Source organism: Euprymna scolopes, chromosome 21 (genome assembly GCF_053919585.1).
Source record: "Euprymna scolopes isolate OS-2025 chromosome 21, ASM5391958v1, whole genome shotgun sequence".
NCBI classification, from domain to species: Eukaryota; Metazoa; Mollusca; class Cephalopoda; order Sepiida; family Sepiolidae; genus Euprymna; species Euprymna scolopes.
In genome coordinates, this window is record NC_136502.1 from 73,036,094 (window position 1) to 73,058,529 (window position 22,436).

A 22,436-nucleotide genomic window follows, 5' to 3' on the forward strand; every position below is an offset into this window, starting at 1 on the left:
AACAATTTTATTGACATGTTGAGCACAAACACTTTTATTGACATGTTGAGCACAAACATTAGTTTAATGCGTTCTTGTTTCGCTGGTTATGAGGAATTTTTATTAGATTAGTTTCATTATAATTTTGTTGAACGCCAATTATGTGTGATATTTAATCACCTTTATTTATCTACTTTATACTTGTCTAGCTTTTTTTTTAAAAGCCTCGGCATGTCAGTTGCTTTTTCCTACAGTGGTGGGAAAGAGGCTGTTTATCAATTTCGGCATCATGAGGCCGGACAAAAATTGTCCTAAAATCATCTTTCAAGAAACGATGGCTGAGATAAGGGTTGGAGACGTTTCTTGACTTAACCGAGCAAGCATATACATGTTTCTCTTCTGAGACCGTGGATTTAGAATTTCTAGAAGCAAATTCTTCTAGGGGAGATACATTCAGAGAGGAAGTTATGTGAGGCATGCACAGCTTAGCCAACAATAAGCGAGGCAATTCGGTCAGCATCCCAGTGCTCTTCGATATACCAACGATTATGTGGGTCAATATCTCTTGAGCTCAAATGTCAAACTGTCGAGACCTATCCACTAAGTACTAGCGAGTTTGGTTTTGTGAAAGTTATGTCGCAGTGCGCTTACATCGTGGTTTATATTTTGCAACGCCGGCCATTTTTCATTTATATACACCATTTTCTCAAGTCGAACTGAGGTTAAGTAAATCAAAATTCAACTCTTTCTCCATCAAAATAAATAGCAGAGACTTTGATTCCGAGCTGAATCGAACATAAACACAATCAATTTACACATGGAATTCTTTTGGTTGTATTTGATTCAGTGGAGAATTAATTCTATTCATTTGTTTTCTCTCTAAGCCCAGCGTGTGTTGTAACAATACCTTCTCATAAATACAGCACGCTGGCGGCTTGTTGGATCAACGAGGTGAAAGCTAGCCCACTTTCCTCCTGAGGAGGGACCTTTGTGGCCTTCGGGCGGACAAATACATTGCAAAAGTTAGACATCCGGATGAACGCACCCTTGAATCGACTTGGGAAATCTGCGAAGAGTTTCAAGAACATTTTGAGGAGCATTTTATGCAGCAGCCCGATCTTCCGGTCCTTGAGTTTAGTGACTATTTGGCTGACTCTCCCCATCTTGACGTGGCTGGAGCAGCTAGTTGTGAAGGCCAGGTGATGGAGCGGAAGGTCTTTACTACACTGAAGCAGGTCAGCTGTGACAGATCGATTTGTCATTCTTCCTTTTGCTTTGCTGTTTCTTTTCTTTTTGCCTCTGTGTTTTTATAACTGGTTGTTAAACTCTCTGCAACAGTTATACTTAGCTATAGTGTAACTGTGAATTCAGAGAGTCTGCATAAGCAGGCTGTTAAATTTAATTTTCCTGGCTAGCAGCTTGGCGTTGATATTGCCAGGAAGAATTTGAGATTTGGAGAAAGTATCCAATGTGTCTTCAAGAACTCCAGTCTAATCCATAACATGTTGAGTGTGAACACCTGGAATTTTATGTATTTCATGGAGGGATTCAAATGGGAATTTGATAGAGGCATTGTGCCTATTATTAAGGGAAGCAGCTCAAGTTGTTGAAGCAGTTTGCTATTAGTCAAGGAGACTGTTCGAATTTGGGCAGTTGCCAAGATGGCAAAGCCCTATTTCTACATGTGTTCATGTACATGTTAGTTATTTCTACATGTGTTCATGTACATGTTAGTTTGAAGAAATTGACTACTGCTGACCTATTATCGTACCCATACCAAGATGTGACTGCAAATAAAAATTTAAATATTGTATAAAGAACAGCTTAAAGAAAATTGTTTTGTTTAAAATTTATTTCTGCATTCACTCCTTTATCAACATATAAACAATATTCCGAAGAAGGAGTGGATAGAGATTAATCTGATTTTTATAGAAAACATTATGATCGATTGCAAAATCGATAGCTTTTTCTACGTCACTTAAATAAGAAAGAAGCACATGACAAGCGTGTTCTGATAATACAGTGAATACATAAAAAAAAACTTGTGTCAGTATCGAAATAATTAAACACCAACAAAAACTTTTAGATAAACTTAATACTCAACACTACAGCAGATGTGCTAACGGTTATATCTCATAGAATTAGTGAATCTCTCAACAAAGGCTTCATTTCTAGAGCAATTGCTCTTGACATATCAAAGGCTTTCGATAAGGTATGGCATAAGGGCCTACTTCACAAGATTTCCAGCTAGGGTCGTATGCTTTCTCAATTATTAAATCATTTCTCTCTGATAGGCTCATAAGAATAGTGGTTGATGGGCAGAAATCAGAGACCCAGACTATTAATGCTGGAGTCCCTCAGGGGCCAATCCTGGGCCCAACTCTCTTCCTGATCTACATCAATGATCTCTCTAAACACATACTTAAATGGTTCGTTGACATCTATGCTGATGACACGACCATCTATGACAACACATCAAAGGCCGTAAATGACAAAGTTCTCTCTGATTCTCTCTCCTCTGATCTTGAGCATGTGGTACAGTGGAGGAAGAGGTGGTCGGTTACTTTTAATGCATCTAAAACCAAGCTCCTATCTTTACATCATCAACACTCTAATCCCCATCTGGCATTAATTGAAATGGATGGCTCTCAGCTTGGGGAGGCTCCATGTTTTGACAAGCTTCTGGGTTTGACCTTTATCCCTGATCTAAAATGGAACACGTACATCAAGTCTGTTGCCCAGCAACCTGTCTTTGTTTTATTGTTATTTCCATGGCAAGTGCACCCCGAGCTTCAATCTCTGTTCCCCCCTCTAGAAGTGTAAGCAATTTTGAGTTTCAGAACAGTTTCAGATGGTTCGCTGTTACACAAAAATCCTGGGAGGTGACTTGTTTGTAGTAGATAGTTCCACAGAACAAAATATTCTTACCGTGTCGAAATCCGGGAAAAGAACATGTGAAATTGCCCCAGAAAAGGTTTAATATTTATGAAGCAATTCTGGTTTCTGATTGGTTGGTAGCAGAACGTGAATTAATTTGATTCATCAGTTCTTAGCAGCACTGTTTATAAATAGAATCGTCCGACTGTGTGGGATCATACCCCATTATAATTCCAAATATTGCAATCTCTGTTCCCCCCTCGCCAATCTTTCACGAAAAACACCCGTCTAGCTTCAACCACTGTCAGTAATTTTCCCCACTCTTTATCTGTGCCTAAATCAAAATGTAGATTCCATAAACAACGCTTCTTTCATAGAAGTGCATGCCTGTGGAACTCTCTTGCGTCTGCCTGTTTCCCACTTGACTACAACTTGGATGTCTTCAAGTCCAACATAAACAAATTCCTGATGAATCGCCCCCTAAAGTAAGACACTTTATCAAATCTCCAATACTAATGATTACTACGATACTATCCCATTGATTACTGTACATGCAATAACATTATTCCTGAGTGGCTTTCGGGCCTTGATAAGTGCTGACCTCCAAGTAAAAAAAAAAAAATACTCCTGATTAGACTGAATTCACTTTATTTAAACACTAGCAGAGAGATCCGATGTTGCTCAGGATTGAATGAGGATCAATGAATTTTCCACACTTCCAATACTTTTATTGTCATCATATATCAATCAAGTCACTGGGAAAATGCTTCACATGCCTTCCCATAGTTACTTAATCCACAATACATTGTAGTCTACATTGAACTATAGAGAATCTGTACTTGATTTTATAAAATTATTTTATACTAGCAGGGGTGCCCGGCGTTGCTCGGGTGTTTGGAGGTGTATGCTGTGCAAAAAAAGCAAAAAAACAAAAAAAATGGTTAATTTTTTAAAATTTGACCCCTATTATGACGCCTTAAAATTTATAGTTTCGGGCTCAAATCACTTTATTAAGTTAGATCCAGGTTCAAGGAACCTATATCTAAAATTTCAAGTATCTAGACCCAAAATTGTCGGAGGAGTTTGGTAGAGTTCTTAAAGGTCAAATCGTTGAAATTTGACCCCTTAACAGCCAAATTTCTGGCTGACACCCGTCACATCGATTTTCCCAAATCTCAGTACCCGGTATTTCAAATTTCGAGTCTATAGACTAAAAATTGACAGAGTTATTGCGTAGGGAAATGTACACAGACAGACAGACACACAGACACACAGACAGACAGACAGACAGACAGACAGACAGACACGTTCACTTTTATAGATATATAGATAATGGTTTGAAAAAGTCAAGTATCATGGTTCAATTGCGTTCTAAACAGAAAAATCATTTCGAACGCACCCCTTTCTTATCAAAGTACCTACTGTTGATTTTATACGCTAGGTTCTTCTGGTTTTGCGGTAAAAAAACTTCTCAAATGAGCTTGTGATGTTAGGCTATATAAGGATGTTAACTTTGGTCCAAATCAGACTGTTCTTTCTTTAATCGGATTTTTTTAATTATCAATTTTCGATACCTACTGGAGGCATTCATACAAAAACCTATCAAAGAACACTCCCAGACACATAAAGTACATTTGTGTAAATTTAAAAAAAATCATCTCAGCCGTTTCAGCGTCCATAGAAAACAAAATCTTTTTCACACACACACACACACACACACACACACACACACACACACACACACACACACACAGAGTAATAGAGATAACATATTATTCACCTCTAGATAGTATCACTAATAAATAAATAAAAATCTATATGATTTTTATAAAGTACTAATCTTTAAATGGTCAATGTTTTAATGCAATCAGAGTACAATTTTTTACTAATGGGTCACCGTTTATCAAGACCTATGGGTTACTCGAAGATAAAGATTAAAAAGATTTCCAGTTGGACGATGAACGTCACTACAAGAGGATTAGAATCAAATGGGTAGGAGGAGAAGAAGATTACTGAAGAAGCAATTGATTATCCAAGAGAACGACTCAGCAAGTATTTGTTTGCATTAAACTTGAATACAACCAAGTTGTAGTCGATTGAGAAGCAGCCTTGTGATATTTTGTTCCACAGATGATGTGACCTAGGAAAGAAACTGTGTATATGTAAGTTCTGTTTGGGTTTTGATTGAGAGAGAAAAAAAAGAAAGTTCACTTGATTTTATCAGATGTTGAGATTACCTTTGTCCCATTAGTAATGGTTAAGATGGAGGTTTTATATCTGTTCAGGACCTTGTTTGTTATTCTTCAAAACTCATGGAAGTCAAGCCTTTGATCGGCCACTCAAGATTTAATGGATTGGACATAAGACTCCTTAGCATTTTCTGCATTTGCGTTGGTTTTGGGCAGTTTTAAAAGAGGATTTGGTTTCAAAGCATTTATTTTTTAGAAAGCAATTGAAATGGTGGGTTTTCTGAGCAAGAATGGCGACACATTTAGGAGTGTTGTCAGAAATTTAATTTCTTCCCTTCTTTATCTCTTTCCTTCCTTTTCTTTTTTTTTTTCGTGTTGCATTAAGCTGCTGCTGATGACTAAAAATCATGACGTTTGATTGGCTAAGGGTTTTACCGCCTTTTTTTGACAAGAAATTGAAGAGCGAACAACCAGTTTCAGACAAGAATTGATGCACGTAACACGTCGTTGTGAATGTCTCGAGGAACTCAGACAATACCAGTCTTTAAAATAGAAATGCATTTCATTATTCAGATGAACGAATAATGAAGGTATGCTGGAGTGTTCAAGGAAGATGCTCCGAAAAGGTGACCAAGCTGCAGTTCCTTGGCAATGCAAAGAGAAAGAGAAAATCGATCTTTTTCAAGTTAAAATCTGATCATGGAAAGCGACGCACGTGCGGCAATTTAAATATTATCTATGACGCAGTCGAGATGAAAGCTTAATGATGGTCGTCGTGGTGCTATAAAGGATATACCTACTGAAGAGTTTTTTGCAACTAAGGATTTTACCTAATCAGTGCTTGTACTCGGATTAATTCCTTCGTCGAAAATGAACTTTGAAAGAGTTAAAGGATTACGTGTCTTCAGAAAGGGCGAAGAGGATATATATATATATATATATATATATATATATATATATATATATATATATATATATATATATATATATATATATATATATGTAAGATACACATTTAAAGAAAAAAAGATGATTATTGAATGATAACAATGCAGTAAGTTTCTATACCTTTCAAAACCTCTAATTTCTGATTTATCCCTCGTTTGTTAAATTGAGCTTTGCGCTTGCCTAAAGGACAATTCTAGGCAGCTACTTTACAGTCGAACTGGTGAACTGGGGAATATCTGAACTTGAGTATATTTTGATAATTGAACTTTGCAGCTTTGCTGTTTTCCTTTCTCCCAACAGTCTGTGATCTTTTCTCCCTAATAAATGTTAATGCTTTCATGTTCTTAAAGTATCTCTTTGTTATTCATTTAAGTAAAAAAAAAATTTTGATTTTAATTGAGACAACTAAGTTATAATAGGAACCCAGAGAATACAGGATAGTAGATGTGTACTGTTCAGGACAAATTATCAAAAAAAGATCAAGTAACATACAGCAGCATTGGGTATATGTGTTGTGTAGTGGTGTATATACATGTGTACGTGTGTCTTGTATTCGTGTATCGGCTAGTGGTACAAATAACAGTGTCTTTGATATAACAGATGTGTGTATAAAGAATGTATAAATATTCATTGTGTCCTGTATGTATATAAAATGTTCGTTGTGTGTGTGTGTGGACACTTCTTCACAAATATATGTAGTTAAAAACGTAACACATAAACTTTCATAGACAGCTTTTTACAATCAAACGATATGTGAGAAAATAAAAATAAAAATAAAAAAGGAAGATTGCTTACTTGGTGGCGCCGGCCTCGAGGGCGGAATTCTAATCTGAGTGGTTGAGAGGACGAGTCTCTTATAGACTTGGAGGAGTAGGGGGAGGCACAATTCTTCTGTTATAAAAGAATTGTGTCTCTGACTAGTACCAGTTCTGTTAATGACTTACTGGTGAACGGTTGGCACAACTTAGTTACTCGCTGCTCGCCGTACTACAATACTTGTTACTTGACCCAGTAGGGGGGGGGGTCGCATAGGGCATCCTTTGCAACCCCTCGGAGCTTACGCTATCACCGGGTAATCTACTTTACCCTCTAAATAGTTTTTTTTCCACATCTTGCAAAGGATTTGCTGCTTACTCTTTCGTCGGTTAACTACTGTCATGAACGTCACGAAAGAGCAGCTCCTACGCAGAAGGGAGTCATTGACTCAGAAGATTCAGGGACAGCTGAAGATGTGTCGTGATGGAGTTAGGCCATCGGCGTACTCATTCTTAAGGACGGAGATTCGACAATTCATTGTCGAGTTAGAGACTTGTATCACACAGCTGGAGTTAGGCTCCTTTGATGAGAGTACACCTGCCGAGATTGAGGGTGCTTGGCTGCCTCAACTGAAGGATTATTATGAAGACTTGGGCGATTTGGATCAAGCATACCGACAGCCAGAGCCCACTAAAAGAAAAATATATGATGAATATTTGGAGGTGTTTCGTCAGCAACAGGAGGACGGTATAATTGAAGAGATTTTTGTCTCCCCTCAGGAGTTCGACAAATATGTGTGGATACCACATAGACCAGTTTTCAAGTCGGACCCTACGGCAACTACCAGGATCAGACCAGTGTTCAACTGTAGTTTGAAGACAGGAGATGGATTATCGCTGAACGAAGCAGCATATTCTGGCGTTAACTTAACAGGGGACATCTTAAAGTTGTTGCTGGCCTTTAGAGCCAACAATTATGTGCTACTAGCAGACATTCGCCGAGCCTTCCTAATGATTCGGCTTAAGCTGGAGGCGGATAGGAACCGGTTTTGCTTTTTTCTTAAACAAGGAGATTGTTTGCGCTGCTTCCACTATACCACCTTGATATTCGGATTTACCTCAAGCCCATTTGCGTTGGGGTGCATCTTAAAATTGCATGCGGCAAAATACCCTCAGGATGCTTGCCGCAGAATGATGGAGACCGGTTTTATGTGGATAACCTTGTGGCATCCGTGGCAGACGCGAGTGAGCTTACTACATTGTATTCCCTTGTTAGAGAGCGTTTGCTGGAAGGGGGCTTTATTATCCAGTCATGCAACTCAAACAGTCAGGCGCTCCGCACTAGGATGAGGGAGGATGGTACTCTAAGTTTCCATGAAGAGGAGTGGGAGAGAGTACTGGGCTACCGATACTCCCCACATTCGGAGGAGTTGTATGTCGCTCCGGTAAAGTGCAATCCTGACGTGACAACTAAGAGAGGTGTTCTTTCAGAATCAGCTAAGGTCTTCGATCCGTTGTCCCTATGTCTCCCGGTTACTATCCGCAGTAGAGTGCTAATCAGGTCCATGTGGAAGAATGGTGCAGGTTGGGATGATCCACTCCAGCCAGCAATCTTGAGCGATTGGAGAGAACTAGCCAGGGACCTTTCAGGGTTGAGTGATTTCCGTTTTTTGCGCAAGGCGCTTATGGCAGGGCTGCCTGGAGATATGTATCTGTTTTGCGATGCGTCCAAGGAAGCATATGGGTTTGCCGTGTATATCGTGCAAAATGGTCGGTCATCCTTATTATTTGCGAAAGCTAAGGTGGCACCTATGAAGGACAAGACTTTGCCTGTGTTGGAACTAATGGCCGTCTTCTCGCCTTCAAGTGTCTCCCCGCAATCCTGGACAATTGTGAAGGATTTGTCCCCGAGAATTTGTGTATAGCCACGGATGCACAGGTGGTCTTGTCCTGGATTTTATCTCAAAACATGGCTAGCAAAAATGTTTTTGCAAAAAATAGACTTAAAGACATTCTGCAGATGAAAGTGGAGTTGGAGTCTCGCTATGGCTTGAAGACTCTCTTCAGATATGTTGATAGTACACACAACCCGGCGGATTTGTTAACAAGAGGATTAACATTGAGAAAGTTCCAATTTAAGATGGAATTTTGGTGTTCAGGCCCTTCCTGGCTAGGCGAAGGAATATCTCAATGACCAGGACAGGATATGCCCTGTTTGAGTGAGATATGCTAGCGAATGACCCGCAGTTCAGCGAATTGTTCTTTGATCCATGATCAAGAGTACACTTCCGCCATACCTTTTCAGAGGTTTTCCTCATTCTCTGGTTTACTGACTGTTACTGCCTTGGTGTTTAAGTTCCTAGCCATCCGATTTAATCCACAATGGGACTACAACTCTAAGGCAGCGATCTACCTTATGAAGACAGTGCAACGGCAAGAATTTCCCATGGAAGTGGAGTACCTAAAGGAGCCGAGTGGTAAACCCATGCCAGTTAGGGTTCGTGCTCTGGATCTTTTTCTGGACCCTGACGGTTTGATTCGATCTCGGGGAAGAATCAACCAATCTTCCCACTTTGGTTATGAAGTTAAAAACCCCATTCTGATAGGGAAACATCATCCTGTTACCAGACTCATCATTTTAGATTGTCATGAAAGGTGTTGCCACCTTGGAACTGGGTCAACTCTAGCAGAGTTGAGGCGAAGCGATTATTGGGTCCCGCAGGGTCGACAAGCTGTGAATAAGGTACTGGCTGTTTGTGCCAGATGTAAACGTTATAATTCAATGCCAGTGACGCCGAATGCTGCTGCTGCCCTGCCATCGCACCGTACCGATTTCAGAGTCCCCTATCAACACACTGGGATTGATTTTACTGGCCATCTTTGGGTGAGTGACGGGAAACGAGATACGAAAATGTACTTGCTCCTGTTCACTTGCTTGAATATCAGAGCTATACACATTGAAGTAGTTCCCGACATGAGCGTACCCTCTTTCTTCCAGGCACTGGTTCGATTTACTTACCGATATGGCGTTCCCGAAACCCTTTATAGTGACAACGCGAAAACGTTTATCGGAAGTGGAAAGATTTTCGACCGTCTCTCTCTTTTTACGGACTATCAAAGAAAATACGGTCCTTGTAAGTTAAAACTTAAAACCATTCCCTTGTTCTCTCCTTGGTATGGAGGAACATGGGAGCGATGTATCAAGACCATGAAGAACTGCCTATTTAAGATTCTTGGCAGGGGTAGATTGGATTACTTTACCCTTCTGACAGTGTTATCGGATATTCAGAGGTCTGTTAATAACCGGCCTCTTACTTACCAGGTGTCAGCCGACAGAAATGCTACTCCAATTACCCCTAATATGTTCCTTAAGCCCAATCAGAGCCCCGGGCTATTGATACGACTGGATAGAGAGGATAGAACAACCTTGTTGTCTCCCAGCAGGGAGAGGCTAATTCAAACCTTGGAACTTAGGGACCAATGTCTGACAGGTTTCCACAAACTATGGTATGAGGAGTACCTGCTAGAGCTGGGAAGGAAGATTCCTGGTCGATCCCGACTCAGTACAAGAACCCGCCTCCAGAAGGATGATGTTGTGCTGATTAAGAGTCCTTTGAAGCCCAGGCCGTTTTGGGTCTTAGGAACTATTACTGAACTGATTCCAGGCCATGATGGTGTCGTTAGAGTAGCACGTGTTCAAAAAGGGGAGGGCTTGGAGGAAATACATTCCCTGAAACATCTGTACCTCTTAGAGCCTTCTAGGACTCCTGAAGGACCTCCTGTTGCGGAGGGAGGGGAGACGTTGGATTCACCCCCTAGTGTTGAGGAGCAGGTCTGGTTGTGTCCCCTGTGCAGTTCTCCACAGCAGAATCAGAATATGATCGGGTGTGACTCGTGCGACGATTGGTACCATTTCCGATGTGTCGGTATCGACTCAGAACCTCCCAACAGGCAAAAGTGGTATTGCCCAGAATGCGCGCCCCTGAAAAAACGACGGGGTAGACCTAGCCTGCTGCCTGCTTGATTGATATCTGGACTGATCGACTACTGCTATATTGTACTAACAGTTGTTTTTTTTTATTAAGTATTTTGGTGGTCTGTCATTTTGATGTAACTTTTTTCTTTTTCTTTTCTCTCTTCTACCTTTTGTTTTTTTTCTCGTTTTTGTCGGGAGTGTGTGAGAAAATAAAAATAAAAATAAAAATAAAAATAAAAAAGGAAGATTGCTTACTTGGTGGCGCCAGCCTCGAGGGCGGAATTCTAATCTGAGTGGTTGAGAGGACGAGTCTTTTATAGACTTGGAGGAGTAGGGGGAGGCACAATTCTTCTGTTATAAAAGAATTGTGTCTCTGACTAGTACCAGTTCTGTTAATGACTTACTGGTGAACGGTTAGCACAACTTAGTTACTCGCTGCTCGCCGTACTACAATACTTGTTACTCGACCCAGTAGGGGGGGTCGCATAGGGCATCCTTTGCAACCCCTCGGAGCTTACGCTATCACCGGGTAATCTACTTTACCCTCTAAATAGTTTTTTTTCCACATTTTTTCCACAATATTGTCTCAGACCAGAGAATCACATACCTTCTTATTGGTCCAAACTCCTAAAAGGAGATATATTTACATGAGTTTTATTCGTCTTGTGGATTCTCTTGTCGGAGTTTGGTATGCTGGGTCTCTTTATACATTTTCCTAGTTCTCTGTCCACTTCCAACAGAGGCATCTGCACATCTCTTGCTTATGCGTTTTTTGCTGACTCATCAATTTGATCTCTGCTAACTAATTATTGTTTTTCAGGTAAGCTAAAACCTTTACTTAACCAACCAAATTCCAAATTTACTTTAAAATTCCTAAATCGACTTTGTTTATTTTATTTCTGAGTTTAATTTCTGACTAAACATTTCAAGCTGTAAATACACATTTTTCAAAATCTAATTGTTTTATTTTTCTAATAATAATAATCGACCAGGTTATCCAGCGTTGTCTGGTCAATATCTAACATACGTGTGGGTCTGTCAACAATTAGCATACACTTATATGCTTATATGCAAGTAATGACAGAACCCCCCCCCCCCCTTCGTCATTAGTCTTGTTTTAGTGAACTGGACACTCAAAATTATAAATATTAAAGTCACCACAAACATGAATGCTAGCAGAGGGTGAATGAACAGAATCTTGTCAATTTTTTTAGAGATTAACAATGACTCGATTGGTAAGGAGACGGTAGAGAGCAAAGATGAAAGTGGTAGTGTGAGCAAGTGCAACACAGAACCATACATACAAAAAATCAGGATCTTCATTAGAAGTTTCCCTATTACACAGAAACTGTCCCTTATGTAGTTGCAGATTCCATGATCATGGCGATCTTGGAGGTCAGGTTCTGAGGTCATGTTTGAGCAATCTGTGATCTTGAAGAATTTTAAACATTTTTTAAACAGCAGATCATATTTGGTTTCCTGTAAACAGATTTCAACTACTGGAAGGTTAAAATGTAGACTTCTAATGTTAAGAAAGAAGACTTGAAAATATGATCTAAATTAAAAGTTGATGTTTACATTTATGTTTTGTCTTATAACTAATTATGTTGGAGTTGTAAGATTTGTGCAAGAGATTAGCTACAGAGTAAAGAGAGAATGAGGTTATCTTCGAAATCATTGAAGAAAGAAAATCCAGAGCAATTCCCAGTAATATGGCATCGGAGAGACTAATGCATGATACAGACACCATTCACCAAATAGTAATACAGTAATTCTGATATAATACATCAGCAGATAGGATAGCCTCATTGGGAGATTATCAGTTTACAAATTACAGTTATTTAAGTAAAACTACTTTTGCAAATTATAAAAATCTATATATACAAAGTAGTAGTAGTAGTAGTAGTAGTAGTAGTAGTAGTGTGTGTGTGTGTGTGTGTGTATGTGTGTGTGTGTGTGTGTGTGTGCAACTCTCCTACAGGACCGATAATACCCAAACCTGGCATGATGATAGTCCCCCACACCATTTTTAAAGCTTAAGATCAAAGGGCAAGGTCATAGCCTATATATATATATATATATATATATATATATATATATATATATATATATATATATATATATATATATATATATATATATATATACAAAAAAAAGCGCCAAGTCAAATCACCTGACACATTCAAATTTGAACCAATCACAGACCAGCTAGCAAACCGTGTAGGCCGCCTAAAAGAAACATGGCGGTTAAATGTGGAATTTCTCACATATAATAATTGTATTTCAATATATAATAATTGTATTCCGATATATAATAATTGTATTTTGATAAATAATAATTGTATTTCGATAAATAATAATTGTATTCCGATATATAATTGTATTCCGATATATAATAATTGTATTCTGATATATAATAATTGCATTTCGATAAATAATAATTGTATTTAGATATATAAGCTAAAATCAAAGAAGACAAATGCACCTCTACCTACTCTACTTATGATGTGAATCCCTGTTATTTCCATAGATATGGTCAATTTTTACATTAAATGCCGCCCTCCTGCTTTAAAATATGTACTCACCTTTGATAATCCCATCTCCCTATCAGGAGACCCAACTCCTAAACTGAACACCTATATACTATTATTTTATTAATTGGATACATGTTTTCTTAATTTAAAGAAAGTAACAACATAATAACAAAAAAAAACATTACATAAATATTTTTTATACACAAAAACTTTTTAAAAATAATGTGCAAAAAAACTTTTTAAAAATAATGTGCAAAAAAACTTTTAAAAAATAATGTGCAAAAAAACTTTTTAAAAATAATGTGCAAAAAAAACTTTTTAAAAATAATGTGCAAAAAACTTTGAAAAATAATGTGCAAAAAAGCTTTTTTTTAATAATATAAAAAAAAAAAGAAATCTACGTAAAGGATTTCTACATTGGTTCAAAGCGAATTATTTTTGCTTAAAACGTAATTTTAATGCTTTATTTTGCTAATAAAAACAATACACAGATACATTCATCATAGTTTTTAACTCACACATGCAAATACTAAGTAGCATAATTTTTCCATTAAAATTTCACAAATATTTTTCTTTGAAATAGCAATAAAGTGATAGAAGACATATAAAGATGGCAGTTGACTTACGTAATGTACCAACACTTTTCAAGGAGTGCGTATAAACTAGAATTGTTTTAAATTAAAAAAAAAAACAAAAAAAAACATACATACAAACAATGTGCAGCTGTCAAAATGTACTTCTTGGATATGAGGGTCCCCGTGCATTTTGTTCCCGGGGATTCCAAATACACTGCTGATGGGTAGTTTAAAATTGAAGCTGGCAATCCCGCCACTGAATATTTCCCAAGTCGCTGACCTGCAAAAATAGTGTGAATATAAGTAAAAGAAACAATTTAATCTCCGAATTATGTTTATTTTGGTCTATCTTACGACATATCAGTCCTTTTTGCGGTGCAGTAATGACTAAATTTTAGGTTATATTATTATTTGTTCCAAAATATATAGAGTCTTGCACCCCTCTCAATTAAACGGCAAAATGCACTGATTGAATCCTTAATAAAATCCACAACCCTTTCTACAATCAAACCATATTTAGAACAAATAAATTTCACTTACTGCCTGACGTATCAAGTAGGTTTCAGCTTTATCGCCATTCAATGATATGCGGGGACACTTTAGTAATTTTCTCATCAGTAATAGGTGTGATCCTGAATGAGCTTCAAACTTACCGAATCTCTCCACCTCAGATTTTTTAATTAGAAAATATATAGTGTGACCCTCTCATGTAATCTAATCATAATTGATACAACCAAACTACAGCATATGCTTGATTGCTTGACTTGTCCATCAAGATGCTATTATGAATGATGAACAGTTTTTGTTTTATCGCTGTCCTATGATATGCGTGGACACTTTCGTGATTGTCTCATCAGTAATAGGCATGATCCTCAATGAGTTTCAAATTTTCAGGATCTTACCTCTCCTTCCGTTTTTAAATTAGAAACTAAAACGGATGCAGTCCTCCCCTAAAGATCCCACTGATGGAATCGTTAATAAAATTTACAATTCTTTCTGCAATCCAATCATATTTGAATCAAGTAAATTTCTATCTATGTCTAACTTGTCTACCAAATTTCAGTCATAAATGTCCAATAGCATTTATTTTATCGGGTGTAATACCTCTTAAACACTCCTTTTTTTTTTTTTGGCACTGTCTTGATTTTGGCATCTTTGTCAGACATAAAATGCTATCGCTTATTCAAGGTGAGCCGCTATCCCTCTAAAACACACGCTCGCACACACACACACACACACACACACACACACACACACACACACACACACACACACACACACACACAGGGAATTGTGAATAAACTTAACAATCCTTTCCATAATCCAATCATATTTGGAGTAAACAAACTTGAATCTCTGTCTGACATATTAACCAGATTTCAATCTTATCATCATTCAATATGTGAGGACACTTTGATGATTATTGACGTGATAAATGGATTTCGAACTAACTGGACCTCACCCACCACTTCTTTAAGATTTTTGTGTGTAGGGTTATCTCAAAGATAATGCCCATCCAAACAATTCTCACACCATTCCTGAACTGAAGAGGTCAATCACAGACAAAATCAGGACAATGTCAAGAGAGGAGCGCGTTGGAGTTATTGACAATTCTGTACATCATTACCAAATGAATTGAACTTGGAAATAAAGTAAAGTTTATTCGTGTCAAATATGATTTGATTGCAAAGGTACTTGTGACTTTTATTAACGACTTTTGCATTTAATGAATATGATTACTAACAAAAGAACCAACGTTGCCTGGGATTCAATCCGAATCACTTCTATATCCCTTTTCAGTATGCTAATAACACCATATTACATTATTTTTATGTGTGTGTTTTTTACCTCCTTCTTTTTTGCTCTCTATGATAGTCAGAAGAAATTGAACCATTTTGAAAACTCTTTGAATAAGTCTTATATATATATCTTAAATGTTATCTATTATTTTTTATGTTTTGAAATCCTTTGAGATGAGACTTTATAATTTGTGTAATAATTTTTCTGTGGACAGTTATCCTCATCTTTATAGTTGTTGTTGTTTCACCACGTTTCGGCCAACTATTCCTCTGGCCTTCTTCAGGTGGTTCACTGCGGTAGGATAGGAATGCTGAGTCTTGTAACTGTATCTCCAGTAATTACTGCCTTCCATAGTTCGGGGCCCATGGCACAGTGAATAGAGGCGTTGAGTCTCTACAGTTCTGGTAGAGCATTGTCTGAAGATAGTAGTTTCAAGTTACTCAAAGCTGGCCAGAGGCTTAGTTGGCCAAAATATGGTGAAACGACAACTATGCAAGGCAGTACTTACTGGAGGATACAGTTACAAGACTCAGCATTCCTATCCAGTGGCATAGCATCAGTTTTTACCGCTTTCCCCCCTCCTCGCTGGCATATAATTACCTGTTTTGCCCCCCACCCTGCTGGTATATAATTATATGTTCCCTCCCACCCCACTGGCATATGATTAGCTGTTTTACTGCCCCCCCCCCCTCGCCTACTGCTGGCATATGACAAACTGTTAAAACCTTCAAAATTTCCAAAAGCCCTTAAAATATTTATTTTCATTGAACTAATGTTTACACAATTCACTTCAGATAAATATTTACACAATTCCCCCTTTTTTATTTGAACTTAATTTAACAAATTCTCTTCAATAATTTGAATAATAATAAGTACGTAAACATTAATCTGAAAAGAATTATCTAAACGTTAATATGAAACAAAAGAAACCAAATAGTTTTTGTTTCAAAACAAAAACGTAAAATTCAAATTATAAAAAAATGTTAAATTATATTAATTGGCTACACAAACAAATATAATAATAAATTTAAATGAGAACATTTGGACACCTGAAAATGTTATGAAATGATAAAATCATTTTTATTTACTTTTTTGTTGTTTTTAAAGTCCGAATTTTCGCCAAATAACATGGCTGTATCAAAAAGAGGATAGTCCGATATAGTTTTCTTTTCTTTTTCTTCATAATGTTATTATTAAGAGGTCAAGCCTCTCAAAGAGAAAAAAAACCCGTCTTGTATTGGCACTTTTTGAAATCCTTGTGTGTAATCGCTTGGCTTAAGCACGAAATTTAAGAAATGGAAAGTCACATATTTTAGAAAACATTTTTTTAAATAAATTTAAATGAGAATATTTAAAATTTGAATTCATAAATTTAAATGAGAACATTTGAAAACATGAAAAGGTTAAGAAACGATAAAATCATTTTTATTTACTTTTTTATTGTTATTTTCGAATTTTCACAAAAAAACATGGTTGTATCAAGGAGAGGATAGTCCGATGTAGTTTTCTGTTCTTTTTCTTCATAATGTTATTATTAAGAGGCCGAGCCCTCTGAAGAGAAAAAAAAACGTCTTGTATTCATGCTTTTTGAAATCAATGTGTATAATCGCTCGGTTTAAGCACGAAATTTAAGAAATTTGTTGTCGTTAATAATGTTTCAATTCTTTCTAAAATAGTTAAAATAATTTTTTTAAATGAATGTATTTATGAATTGAAAATAAGGCTATAAATTTATTTTTTGTGAGAGAACTATCGCAAGACATCAAGTCAGTTGAAAATTTACAAACACTTTTCGTACTTTTTTCGGCAACGTTATCATTAACTCTATCAAAATTCTCTCTATCGACAAGTTCCCTCCTATGGAGAGGATTGCCAAGTCTTTAAGCCTTGTCTGGCTCATTTTTGATCGAAAGTAGTTTTTTATGAGTTTTAGTTTCGAGAAAGAGCGCTCACAGCTGGCAATGCTAATAGCTTGGGTAAGGAAAATGTGCAGCAAGAACACAATATTAGGGATGGAATCCCCAAGGTTGTATCTCTGTATAAAGTTCAAAAGTTCAAGAGGTCCATTGATTTTTTTCTTTTTCTGAAGCTTTCACAAAATATTGTAATCTCTTCCTTTCAGCAAAGAATTTATCTTTTTCACCAAGCTGACAATCATAATTATCATCAAGCAGATTTGATGGTGTAAGAAAAGCGTATTTACTTGCAAGATTTTGAACTTGTTGAAATCGGCAAGATATTTCTTCAATCAACCTGTCTATGACAGCATTTCCCGTCTCAACTCAGTATGAAACCCCAGTGCTGCATCAGTCAATCGTTCACCACCCATCCGTTTTTTTTTTTTTGCTTATCCCATTTTCAGAGCAGTTTTTTTTTTACTCGTCTATTGCAGTGTCCACCATCTTTTCTCTATTCTGAAGAAGGCAATCTCTGAACGCCGTCAGCCTGACAAAACTTTGTTGTAGATCCAGCCCCTTTTCTGTAGGATACTTATGGGCATCATTGACTTCTGGGAGAATAATTTTCCAAAAGCTCAGAAATAAAAGAAACGGAAACACAATATCGAGTTGAGAATTAAAGATGCATCTGATCTTGTGGTTGCATTTTCTCCTTCTTCTTAACATGGAGAGAGGACTTTGTTAACTATTCTGTTCCTATACCGTTTTATTTTGCATAACAATCGTTAATTATTTTCAATTGTTTATGAAATATTCAAATAGCATTTTGCCAACTAATGACAAATGCAAATCGGCTTTGTTTTAAAAGAGAAATGCATCTTTAGTTGTTTCATTATTTTCAATCAATTAAAAGGAAAACATTCGAGAAAAATATTTAGACCCCCCCCGTATATTTAATATATGTCCCTTACACACACACACACACACACACACATAATTAGTGTAAAATATATTTATATAGTCTTAAATTTTTATTATATATATATATATATACCTTTGTAAAACATTAGAACACTAATATATATATATATATATATATATATTTTGTAAGTAATGTTTTTGGCAATTGATTTTCACCCTGTTTTTTGCTGTGGGTGTGGTTGTTTAAAAAAAAACATCAAAAAAGGAATGTCAAAAACGGAGTGTGTTCATAAAAAAAAGTATTTACTTACGCGTGGAAAAGGTGTTTACTCTTTTTTTTTAGTTTGGTTGGTTTTATTTGTGCTGATATGTGCAACGAGTTGAAGTGAAGTGACTTGTTCGTTTGGAAGGAAAATTTTTGTTTCGTGTTGACGTCGTGTGTCAAGTTGACGGTATCTTCACAAGTAAATCTGCGGTAGTGTGTGCATTGTACGAGCGCTAGTTGCACATTCGTTCGTGTTGAACGGGGTGTGGTTGCCGGCTGTCAACGAAACTTCCAAGTTGTGAGTTTATCAGCGGGTGTGGTGCATCTCAACTCGTATTGCTGATTCAACTTCTTTCTATGTGTTGATGTTTTGTAATTGTTTCTTTGTTGTTGCGTCTACTGTGCGGGAGAGAATGTGTATAGGCCTATGCGATTTTGCTCCTTGCGTTTGTTGCAGGGTAATGTCAGGAAACCGTGAAAAATGTTTGTCGAGCTAAAATTTTTCTTTAAATTCGGTATGAAGTCGACAGCTCCATGTTTATTTTTCTGCCGAGTCTGACGAGGGGTTTTGTCATTGTTGTTTGTAGTAGTTATTCTTGTCGGTAGTAGTTCACTTGTTTTTCTTTGTTGAAAAGTTCGTTTTTTTCTTTATCAAATAAAACGCGCATCTCGCTCAAAACAATTAAAAACGGCCTTGTGCCTAATTTGCTCAGTGGGGGAGCAAATAAATACCATCTCGCTCAAAACAATTAATTTCAAAAAGGTAGGGTCACCATGCTTGTTCGTTTCACATCGGTCGGTCGCCGGTTTGTTGCAGATTTGTGGTTATAGAAGGAAATGTGTGTTCCTCTCGCGTTTGTGTGTCACCAATTTGTAGTGGTGGTGCAAAATAGGGAAAATGAATTGAATTGAGAAAGTGACGAACTACGCGTTAAATTGAATTAAACGAACTAGGATTTATTTTGTGAAGAAACAAATGAAAGAAAAGGGTACTACACGTGTTTAGTTTGGCGTGCGTCTCTCACTGTTAATTGAAGAGAAAGAAAGTCTATAGTTTGGCGTATGTCTCTTGCTGTTAGCTGGTGAGAGGGAAAGTTTATTGTTGTAGAGAGAGAGAGTCTGTGTGTATGAGTGTTTCATTCAAACGCATCCATTTCATTTTAAAATAACGGGATCACCATCGTTTGTAGAAGACTAGGATGTATATATCCTAATCCCATTACAAAAGAAAATAATGAAACGAATGGAATGAATGAAACAAAAATCAATTGCTGGATAAAATAAACGTGTCGTTTATTTACTGTTGAAAAATCAATGTTTTAGGTATAACACGTGTTCATGTCCGTGCGGGTGTTACCATCGTTTGTTGCGGGACTAGTAGTATAGAAAGAAAAGGAAATGTGTGTTCATCTCATGTTCAGGTCACTATCTTTTGTTTGCGCGTGGAAAAAAGGAGTGAGCAATGTAGTGGAAATGGGAATGACAGTCCAGCGTGTAGACAAAGAAAAGGATAGAGGGTTGGCATCAGTTAAGCTGTGCGCCATGTTAGCAGTCAGCTACGTGGAGGTGTTCTCCGGCACAAGTTGTAGATAGAGAGAGAGAGAGAGAGAAAGTCAATCCAGGTTAGATAGAAAGTGTATAAGGTGTATGTAGTGTTTGTTAGCTTTTTGCACCACATATAGTAGCAAGTGGCGTGAGGCGCGCGCATGTGCGCCTGCCGAAACGGTGGCGTCTGGTCCGTAGACCCACTCACCTCGGAAGGCGAGTTGGAAAAGAAAGAAGCTGCTTATTGCTCTTGCTTTTACAGTTGTTTCCAGTGGTCTTTGCACATGTGTGGATTTCCTTTGAAAGGGGAAGTGACGTTGTCCATGTGTGCATACGTGTGTGCGTATGTGAGTACATGTGTGTACGTTAGCGTGTGTGTGTATACATGTGAATGTGAGTGTATATACTCGAACGTGAATATATGTACGTGTGTGGACGTGTGCGCGTATGTTTGTGTGCACGTATGTATATGACAAGTAATATAGCTTGTGATGTGAATGCGTGTTTTTGTGTGAGACTAGAAAAGGCTCGCGCAAAGGTTTTAAGGGTTAGGGTTGCTCGTGTAATTCCTTTAGGGGATTACTTCCATTTTACATATGAGTATACTTTTAGTTTTTATATAAATTTACTAACTTTCTCTAGGATACACCACACACAAACACACTTCAACATACACACACACATACACATATTGGCAGTTATATACATAAGTTATTTGTTATAAAAGTACGATAGAAAAAAATCTAATTTTTTGTAGATTTAATTTTCTCATCAATAAATTTCCAGTAGGAAGAAAAAAACTTTGGTAAATGTCAATTTTTGAGCATACTTTTTATACAGATCGCTCCAGAAACCAGTTGATGTATGAGGTTAAAAAGAAAGTACTATTTCGAGGCCAAAATCTGGTCAATGATAAATGTGAGGTGGATAAATTCCGACTTAGAAAACAGTAATTCTTCCCTCTTTGTTTATCATAGAATGTGAGGACTAAAGGACAAAATAAGGGAAGTTATGAGGCTGCTGAAAGTAAATTTAAGGTTCAATATCAAATCTCCTGATACAAAAAGAAAGAACTTCTGCTATCTTCAAAGTTGAATATAGATGTTGCTTCATCATTTTTTCCAGATGGTTTCATACTGACAACGATGACGATGATGATGAGGATGACGATGATGATTACTGCATTATTATATGGTTATTACCTAAACTAACCAAAATTCTTCCCCAGCCGCATATTTTTGCTAGTCAGTATGAACATACTACCATATTCCAAAGGAAAAGGTAATGACTGGGAGGACAACAGAACAGATACTACATTAACCGTCCCAAACGAGGAGGTAATGCCTAAGAGTATGGTCTTATGACAACAGAATAGATTCTTACCCTTATTCATTACACTTATCCCTCATCTCTCAAAAAATGGAGGAGGTAATGACTTGAAGAATTTTATTACGAAAACAATATGACACCACATGACCCCACCGACAAGTCGCCCACCCCAAACGTTGTGTGTTGTGGTTTTGTTCTCCGTCATTTTTTTTTTACTTGGGAGTCACTACTTAAAATTGAATATACGAAGGCCCAAAGGCCACTCGAGGATAAAGGTTAATGAATGTAAGATGGTAGTGTAGTAATTGTTAATGGTGTAAATTGGATAGAATTTGATTATTCATGGGAACGGCTCAACAAGAACTTGTTTACATTTGATTTGAAGATTACCATGTTGTATTCAACTGGGAAGGAGGCCAGTGGAACAGTGTTCCATGGACGGGCAGTTCTTGGAAAGAAGCTGTATTCATGGAATCAAGGTTTAAAATTAGTCGTAGATAGTGAAATTAGTCACAGATTGTGAAAATTAGTCACACACAGTGAAGAAATTATATATTGTGTTTGTAGCTAGTCGAACCATAGATTTGGAGTTAAGTCAATCACTTTTCATGTAAAAACTGATAGAGTAGAGATAGGCTTGCAACGTCTCTTTAGTAGGAAAGACGTTGCAGGGAAGAGAAAATGGCATCACCTATTAGGTTTTGGAGCCAATTTTGAACTATCAAGGCAGAATAGGGCATGCAGAGCAGCTCTTTTCCAGACGTGGCAACAGCACTCTATTTTAGGACACACAGATAGAGGATTGTATCGATAGTTAGATACCTACTGAAGCGGTATAGTGATCT

General features: G+C 37.2%; 1 protein-coding gene across 1 annotated transcript in view; it reads right to left on the reverse strand.

The window, feature by feature from the left end:
- LOC145242487 (chymase-like) overlaps positions 1-22,436 on the reverse strand; it is a 79,830-nt gene that overhangs the window by 54,383 nt on the left and 3,011 nt on the right. Inside the window, exon 2 of the mRNA XM_080105544.1 lies at positions 13,969-14,113. Within this exon, the coding sequence (XP_079961670.1) occupies positions 13,969-14,113 (145 nt within the window). The remainder of the gene's footprint in view (positions 1-13,968; positions 14,114-22,436) is intronic.